Source organism: Anneissia japonica, unplaced genomic scaffold (assembly GCF_011630105.1).
Source record: "Anneissia japonica isolate Jap-2015-1 unplaced genomic scaffold, ASM1163010v1 scaffold288048_len465947_cov159, whole genome shotgun sequence".
Lineage (NCBI taxonomy): Eukaryota > Metazoa > Echinodermata > Crinoidea > Comatulida > Comatulidae > Anneissia > Anneissia japonica.
The window spans coordinates 99,773-109,772 of NW_022710625.1; the positions used below are offsets into that span (position 1 = coordinate 99,773).

A 10,000-nucleotide genomic window follows, 5' to 3' on the forward strand; every position below is an offset into this window, starting at 1 on the left:
AGTAAATAAAAGTAACCATTGCCTAAGATGTGTATAAGAGACAGCTGTAAGACTATTAAATGTATCTCACATCAACTGTAGGACATATAGTGTATGCCCTAACTATGGTGTGTTTGAGGTGGTCAGGAGCGTAGCGCCTGTGAGCCCTCAGGAGCCTTGGGCCTCCACATCCTCTATTTGAAAATTAACCAACGAAAAATTTGTGTTGATATTTAAAAAATACTACTCTGAAGGAGCCCTTCTACTAGTACCAGTAGCATTGGCGGAGTACAGGGTGGGCGTGGCTGTTTAATTGTTGTAGGAATATAATTATTATGGAAGATTACATTAAAAAAAAAAATCACCAAATTAGACTCATTGTTCGTTCCAATGTGTTCGGCTATCAGCTGAAAAAGATTATGTCATTTTTGCTCGTCAATTAACTGTGGCTAACGCCCGTATTCTTAAGACAAATTTTAGTCGAACTTCGAACTAGAACTTAACTTAGTGTTAGTTAAAACTTCAACTTCAATTTGTATTCACAAACAACGTAGTCGAAGTTTTAACTACGACCAAATCAAGTCCTAGTTTTAGTTCAACTGAGGACGACTGGCAAGCCACGACTATCAAACTGACCAATGAAAAGAGCTAACTTTAATAGCAGACGAAATTTTAGAGAGTTGTAGGAATATAATTATTATGGAAGATTACATTTAAAAAAAAATCACCAAATTAGACTCATTGTTCGATCCAATGTGTTCGGCTATCAGCTGAAAAAGATTATGTCATTTTTGCTCGTCAATTAACTGTGGCTAACGCCCGTGTTCTTAAGACAAATTTTAGTCGAACTTCGAACTAGAACTTAATTTAGTGTTAGTTAAAACTTCAACTTCAATTTGTATTCACAAACAATGTAGTCGAAGTTTTAACTACGACTAAATAAAGTCCTATTTTTAGTTCAACTGAGGACGACTGGCAAGCCACGACTACCAAACTGACCAATGAAAAGAGCTAACTTTAATTTTAGAGATCCGGTAACGCGGATGAAAAGTAAGCTGCCGTGTTTCAAAAACGTATTTCCTCATAATTCATATTAGACCATCATTCGCTTAATTATTTTTTATAATAAAATTTGTTAACATATTACGATAAAGAATTTGAACAGCCACTGAAAATTTGCTTTCTTTGGAGAACTATTATAAACATGTTAATTTCTTCTTTTGGAAGCTAAACTTGATGTCTCTTTTGTTTAACACACCGAAGATATATCAAACCTGCGTATACAATCGTTTTTATTCGTTTCACTTTATCGTGAGTTACAAAAACACGTTTTAAGTGGGGTAAATATTTCAAGTCGGCGATTTAGCCTGACCCTAGGCTAACTAAAAAATTCGGCCTGCGAAGGTATCATTTTAGTCGAGGTTCGCGTCATTTAGTCGTAGTGCTAGTCGAAGTTCGTTTTAAGAATACGAAATGACGTAATTTTTAAGTTTTAGCTCGAACTACGACTAAAGTTTGTTTTAAGAATACCGGGGTAAGTCTACGCATAACTCATAAATTTCTGGCATGACTAGTCGTTATCCCTCTGGAGGTGGTACAGACTCTCAATTTGTAAAGTCCTTCTCTGCTCCCACCATGCGATTTCAAATTGCTCGATCTGTCACTGATATCATGTCATTTATTTCGTCGTTAAAAACATTTAGAGTACAATGACAAAACCATGATTAACTATGAAGACATGCCTCAATGGAATTGGCGACCGGAACCCAAAAACGGCCCCAAGTCTCAGAAAGCCACAGGGCCCTGTCACAGTTGAAAATGTATTTCATTTATATTACTGTACTGTTAAAGCATGAAGTAAAGTTACAGACACATGCACCGAAGCGTATAGATGCAGGTGAAGGTATGATACATAGGCCCTCTATGTAAACGTAACGACGTATATGCTGCTTACACGAATTGCCACGTATGCACTAAACTTAATTAGCATATTATGTATATGAGAAAGGGATGGTCGTATAATAAGGTTAATCGAAATTTAGCGTTAGGTTTTTTGTTTTGTTTTGTTTTTGTTATTTTTTTTTGCGTTAAGTAAATAAAAGTAACCATTGCCTATTATAGGCAATGGTTACTTTCATTTCCTTAACCAAAAACAAAAACAAAACCTAACACTAATTTCGATGAAACTTATATACGACCATAGCCTTTTCTTACAGAAATTGACAGGCTGAGATATATGCATTGCCAATAGTAAGTTAATTCTATTTTTGCGTTTATTGTAATTTGAATCCGCCGTATTTAACGTTAAACATGTTAATATGTGATAGTAGAAACCTAAATGAATTGGTTATACTTAGGTGGCGGGAGGGGCAAGAGCCTATGGAATCAGTGAGAAGAGATAGGGCGTGTCAGACGTGCGAATGTTACCCGGTCAAAACGGACCAGGAAAAGCATAGAAGCCCGACCCCGGCAGGCTAGATAGAGTTTGATGAGCTGTACCAACCCAGCCGTACATGGCAGGGGATTGAGAACAACTATTTGTACCGTAATCACGTTCACAGACTGTCAGAGATTTCCGAATTAAATTATTGTTGAAATGGCATGAATGTTGTAGGCGAATTATTATTTGACTCGATCCATGTTTCAGGCCCCCGATGGAGCGAAGTAGGTGGGGCCAGTCACTGGCATCCCACAACCCTCAAAGGGGTCCAGAGGCGACTACGCCGGGCAGGAAACTCCAACAATTTTAATTATATTATATTATTTTATTGGTAGGTCTATAATTATTTTACCATCAAACTGTAGCAAAATCACTAAAGGAATACAACCGACATGAATACTTTAATAATGTTTTTAAAATACAATTTTCTCATACCGTATAACGCGTACACTGATTTTATGAATAGCCACCATAATGTTATTGCGTGAGAAAGTTTAAAGACGAGCAGCTAGATGGGTCATAAGGAGGTTTAGAAGAACGTAGAATAAAACATTAACACCTACAATTGTTCTACAAGCTCCACAGAGATTTGAGCTATATTAATACTGACTACTTCCCATTCTAAAAATCACCCCCCAAAAGAGCCACCCGGAAATTTCACAGTTGCCGGTATGCAGAAACCAACCATCGTACAAATTACCGCAGGTCATATTTCCTTCCTCGAATTGTCGGAGAATGGAACCGATTACCATAGCATAGTCTGTCCAAATATCGTGGGAGACTTTGAATTTGGTCTCAGTGCATAATTGTAAAATAACAACTATAAAGACAATAATAATAATATATATATATATATACATGTATACATATATATATATACATATATATACATACATATATATACATATATATATACATACATATATACATGCATATATATACATACATATATACACTTATACATACACATATACGCACATACATATATATATATATATTATATATATTATACATATATTATATACATACATATACACATGCACACATACATGTATACATACATACATACATATATATATATTATATATATATATATATATATATATATATATAAACAAATACCATACATATACATCCAAAAAATAAAATTAACGAAATGGCTGCAATGTGGCAAACACAGACACGCAAGACCACAATGTTACTAAAAAAAGTACTGCTTATCTAGGACTGACTGATGACGAAGAGTTTAAACGGAGTGGTAGGGTGACAGCAAAAGAAGAGGCATCTACTTTACTGGAACCTTCAACAGTATGACATTTCATGCAAGGCAACATAATGTGCTAGTCAATTCAAATGGAAGATCTTAATCGGCTTTTCAAGTTGATGAAAAACAACTGATCGTACCAATTCATTGATTCATTCCTTCATTCAAAGCAACATTCAATTTCTTCAAATTGAAATACAGTACAATGCAGAGTAAGGTAAATGAATTGAAGAAGGCATAGCCAAAAAAGCAAAAGCTTGTAGTATGGATGCCTAGACAAAATAACCAAAAAAAATAAATAAACAAATATATGAGTAAATAAAAAGCATTTTAAAATGAAATAAAAGGTACAAAGTCAATTACATGAAACGTCGTCTGACACGGGTACAAGTTACATATCATACAATAGAATTTTAATCCAGTATGTAGATATAAATTTTGTTAAAGTTTAACTGAGAAGCTTTTCTTGGAGAAAGGTTCTTTTACATATACAGGTAAGCTATTCCAAAGTTTAGGTCCACTAATCTTACATTATATTAAAAAGATGTTTTTTTTTTTTGTTTTGTTTCTTTTTTTGGAGGAGAATATGCATATCGTTTACATTACGAGTACTATAACTGTGGAAGGATGAGTTTGGTCGGAAAGAATTAGAAAAATTGAGGTTGGTTTTACGAACTAATGGATATAAAAATACACGGTTGATAATTATTGATATCTTTTAATTTTAGTAGGTTTAAATAGGAAAATAAAGGGGTCAGTATTATATTATTCAAGCAGCTTCTGTTTGGTAAATGATTAAGCTGTGTTTGGTTTTTAGGTGTTGCACCAAACCAAATTAGGGGAGGATAAGTGTACAATATAATGTGCGAAGAATTTCGAGAGGGAGAAAAGAAGAAAGTCTAAAAAATATATCAATTTTACTTTTAATTTCTTCGTTATGTAGTTTCCAATTGAGAGCGGAATCAATGGTAATGCCAAGGAATTTTGTATTTTCGACGAGTGGGATAATATGATCATTAATCTTAATCCGTCTAAATTCCAAAGAAAATTTTTGTTGGGGTTTCTAAACAGAAGTGAACATTTCCTAAAATTAAGAGTGAGTTTACTGGCCGAAAAATAATCACACACTCTAGTTTGTTCACGATTAGTAACTTCAAAAAGAGCGTGTATACTTTTATTATAATACAGGAGTGTAGCATCGTCAGCATAAAGAACGAAAATAATGTGGAGGACGTACAAATATCATTTAATATAAGAAAAATAATAGGGGCCAATTAGCTAAATTTCAGTCGTATATATTTTAGATGCTCTCTGCACTTAGCAGTCTGTCGAACTCTGTTTAGGCTGTTATTTTTGGTTTTCTCCAATCGATATTTCTTTTGCAAGTTGTTACAGTTCTTTCAGACATTCATTTGTATTCAACAGACAGAATACTTGCTGTTGGCTCATTATGAAGTTTGAGTATGTCGTTGGGTTCTTAGCCATCAGTAAACTTTGCCAATATTTCTCAGTGACGGAATTAATGTCACTGACAAAATGTAGAATCATGACTATTCTGAAGTTGATGGACCAGAAGAATATAATATCAGAAAAGTAGTGCTTGATTCAGTAAAATACTCTATTTTTTCAGTTTTTGTTCAATACCCTAAGTGTTTTGAGTAGTTTCACAATGAAAACAGAACATTTACATCCTAAAGTTCAAAAACTATGAATGTATTATTCTATATTACTCATCAGTAAAGTAGACAGAAACATAATAAGATCTACTTCAAGATCTCTATGAGTATTCGCTGGTTGGTGGTAGTTAAAAAGGGCGTTTTCCGAAAAAAAAAAATCTACATTAAGATGTATAGAAGTAGTACACTTTGGACAACCATTATGCACCATTTTAGAATTACTTGTTTGACCAAACTTTAGGAAAAGGGTTTAAACGACTTTAAACCATTGTTTATAGTGTGAAATATCTTGTTATTACCATGTGAAATAGAAACATACCTGAATAATTTGAGAAAAAAGTCCCTAATAACACTAGGCACGGAAATATGGAAATCTTGCAAAGTAAGGTCATAGGATAAATGTCACATCTCTGGTCACTTTTGGAAAAAAATGTTTAAAGCGAATAGAAATTTGCATGTTCTGAACCATTTAAATAAAAACCAGTTACGTCAGTTGTATAATGTGTTCCCTAAATTCCCGGGATTATCCATTACTTATGGCGTTGACATGAACTATTTCAGAAGGTGATACACACACGCGAATAAGAGAACGGTTACATTTTCTGTTGGAACTATAAGATTACTAATTTATGATTGTGATATGTTTAATGAACTTCCAATAATGCGACATACTGAAGTCGATGTTATTGTTATCGGTTTCAACCGAAACAATTAGCCATGCCATATAAAGAATGGGTTAATGATTATGATTACTCGGAAAGTTTGTTCCAATAGTTGTACCTATAATTATGAACAGGAAAAACGTGTCATTTGTCAGAGTACTAATTTTCACGATCGTATTTTCCAATAGATGATTTTATCAACAGGAAATCCCCTATCATTTTTTCGAGTACTATAATTATCATTACTGTATTTTCCGATGGATGACATTTACATTTTATTATATAAAGAACCTTAAAACTACATAACCCTTTAGTAACATTCAGGCTTGTTGGCAGGTAAGAGTGAAGAGTATTTGGTTACGGGTTACTCTGTGTAGTCTTTAGGAAGGTTAGTTCTTCAATTAACTATCTTCATTATTTCCTTGTTTTCCTGCTAATGTCTAGACATTATAATAACGTTATGATTACATTACGGTTTCGTGTTAAAAATATTTTTATAGAACCATACGTACCTAATTATTAGGTTCCTATCTTATTTGCAACGTTGTGGTAACTTCATATCCTATTTCACAACATCTACAACGTTTGCCAATTTTATATAATATTAACGTTTACTTCATAACTCCTGGGTCAGCGTCGCAGCCTCGGTGTGTGTACGGTAGCGGAGCTTGAGGAACATTAAAAGGTGTGGATTATCTGTACCTTGTGTTGAGTATCTGCATAATACATGTCCACTTGAAGAGTGACGCTCGCAATATAGCTGTTTTGTATTTGCTTATCTGGTTCAGTAATTTCACTTATAAATCGACTTCCCCGTGAAGAGTGCCATGAAACGGATACAGGTATAAATGTATTCTCGTGAAAGAAATGTAAATAATAGGCTTATATTTGTACTTGATGCGTTTTGGATTGAAGGAAAATAGTCCAATTCTTCTGTCACAGACACAATTGGTCTATCAAATAAAATTCAAAGGTACTCTTTATTTTAGTCGTATTAGCTATACTGCTGGAGTGATTACACTTGGTAGCACTGTATAATTATTGTACAGTACTGCGTATTTCGATAGTTGATGTTTATAAGGTACTTTTGTGAAAGATCATACATATCTTCCTTGCGGAGAGACTTCGTGGTCGAGGAAGACAAAAATTGTGTTTTTAGATCACATTATTACAGATTGGCAATCAAGATAAGTTTATTCGAATTGACGGGGAGCTTTCATAATCCCTGTTGGCGCCGCCAGGATATCATGACCTTATAGTCTGGTTATTTTAGATGCCCATAAATCCCGAAAATGATGCGCAGTTTAACTTGAAACGACTCGCATTGGTACACTTACGGGGAGTTAGAGCGTATACCAGCAGATACCACTTCGAGCGTTAGTGTTAGGTAAACAGGTTAAAATTGTATTAAAATAATAATTATAGGTAGAAACCGTGCTCGAACAAAGGAACAAAGATATAAAGATCTCGAAGCCTCTTGATACAATTGCAGACAGAATACAGCTAGACACTTTCTGTAATGAGTATTATTTGACATAATTATAATATATTTTCCTTTGCAACTGTTTTGACTGTTTTTCACAATCACAGATTCCTCTCCCATAGCGTAAACAAGTTTACCTTAAATATATATAGGCCTATATATATTATTATTATCTATTTTTCTTATTCCTTCGAATCCAACAGCAAGTAACTTAAAAGTTCAATATTTGTTTTTTCTTAAATGCAATTGGAATGAGGATTAATAGCAGCAGCAGAATAATCCCATGAACTTATTAGTGAAACTTACACACAAAAAAGATGCTTCAGCCAAGGCTATTCTGCCATGAAAAATAACCCCTCTTGGCAGAAATAACAAGCTTGTTGACTCGAATAACTTCACAGGCATAAATATCGCGATGGACAATAAGACATGACTTCCTGAATCGTTTTTCATCCAGGCGCTCACTGCGGGCCACCAAATTATCATTATTAATCCAAAGTTGGGATGGTTTGTTAGATTTTAGAGTTACCTTAGCGATTGGAGCATGTTTATCTAAAATTGATTTCAGTGAGGCATTGATCATACTATACGATACGCCAGCATCCACTCACTGGCAGGCAAAGACAGACTGAGGTCATCGATGAAGGCTTCCAAATTGATTGGATTTGAAAACCCAATAAAAAAATTTATTATTAAAACTATATTTTTAAAAAATAACGAAAGTTATAAAAGCTCACCCGCCCACTACACGAACATTCTCAATTAAAGGCTTCGCTACTGTTTGTTTTTTGTTTTATTCTAATTGCAAAAACAATTGAGAAACAATTTATCTTTTAAAATGCAAAATTATACTTCACATATTTTTTACTCAAAATTCAAAGCAGCGAATTCTTTAACGCGCGTCATTAGTACTTAAGCCTGTTTTCACTTGCGAATTTATTCGCGAGAGTCGAAAGCGTCGTTCATGCGCATGCACATTCACATTTCCATCGGAGTTTCCGCTTCAGCGAAATCATTAGTTCGAACTGTTTCTACTTTTTGCGAAGCGAAAAAAGTGGAACTGAACCGACGCCTCGATTCTCGCGAATAAATACGTCTAGTAGAAAACAAGCTTTATAAGTCGGATTTACACTAGGCTAATTTATTCGCGCGAATTGAAAACGTTGGTTCACTTCCTGAGCTTTGATTGGTTGTGCATTTTTTTTTCGCTTCGCAAAAAGTAAAAAGAGCTCGAACTACTGATTTCGTTAAAGCGAAAAACACCGAGAGAAATGTAAATGCGCCTGCTGATATACCGACGCTTTTGATTCGCCCGAATAAATTCGCTAAGTGACAAACGACTTATAGCAAATATTTTTTTTAAATTATTATGTTTACTATTGTTATTTCCATTTGCAGTATGGAGAGTAAATCTGTTAACGTTGTACTTACAAACAATGCACTTCTAAAAAACGAACTTATTAGACGGTGGGATAAAAAGCAAGTAAGTATTCGTATATAACATAAGATATATCTTTAGGAGATCCTGTCTTGTCGTCTAATGCTTATAAGAAGATGGCGTATCATTATTAATCTCTGTTATTTTCCATGCGTCAATGACTAGTGCTGCCCACTACGTATGCGCAAGAGTGGAATGAAGTTAAGTTGTTTTAATCGGATTTGAATTCCAACAAAGCCCAGTTGGTTAAGGTGTCTTCACAGAAAGCAGAATGTCCTAGGTTTTTCTGGTTGGGGCAACTTTTTTTACATTCGCAGATTCTCTTCTCTAACATTCAAAATGTATGCATTTTTTATATGTACGCTTAATCTTCTTAAAGTTTTACTGAATAAATTTGAATTTAGATTTGAGCACATAAACTTATACGTGTGTGTGTGTATGTATGTATATGTACATCTCTAATTTGTTGGTTTGTTCACTTCTGTACATTTTTTTTTTAGCACAGAGATGATGTCACTGCAACACTTTTAAGCAACGGAACGATTTCGTTCAATTACACTAAAGATGGAAAGGAAGCGTTTAAAATAGATCTATGTGATTGCGATGAGATTTCTATTTCGACGTCGAGCAATCATACGTTGTGTATTAAAACCGGGTTCAACGTAAATCATTTGACCCTAAACAATAAAAGTACAGCGGAGCACTGGTATGATACCATAGTGGAAGAATTAAACAAACTTGGGTACAACTTCAACATGGAAGTTGATAAGAAAAATCGGAGGAGGGCATCGGAAATACTAATTAGACCTAAGACATCAATTAGAAGAAAAAAGGCAATTAGTGGTGTGCCCAACCCGGACGGGGTAAGTTTATCTTTATAAACCTATAAGGATGAAATTTCTATTCTATACTTTTTATCATAATTAGAATTTATGTAAAGAGCTTGCGTAGTTTATTTCAATAATGAAATATAGCTTTTTAATAAGCTTTGAAATTGTTTAACAATAATTATTCATACCTAAAAAAATATGGCATTCTTTACAGCTTAAGATATAAAC

The 10,000-nt window shown here is 34.1% G+C and overlaps 1 protein-coding gene across 2 annotated transcripts in view; it reads left to right on the top strand.

The window, feature by feature from the left end:
* The first annotated feature begins 2,145 nt into the window (after positions 1-2,145).
* LOC117107081 overlaps positions 2,146-10,000 on the top strand; it is a 12,018-nt gene continuing 4,163 nt past the window's right edge. Inside the window, exons 1-3 of one of the 2 annotated variants that reach the window (XM_033248615.1) lie at positions 2,146-2,229; positions 8,903-8,987; positions 9,443-9,805. In XM_033248615.1, the coding sequence (XP_033104506.1) occupies positions 2,216-2,229; positions 8,903-8,987; positions 9,443-9,805 (462 nt within the window). In that variant the 5' untranslated portion in view covers positions 2,146-2,215. Of the gene's footprint in view, positions 2,230-6,351; positions 6,410-8,902; positions 8,988-9,442; positions 9,806-10,000 lie in introns of those variants that run through there. The other variant, XM_033248616.1, reaches the window with a different exon arrangement.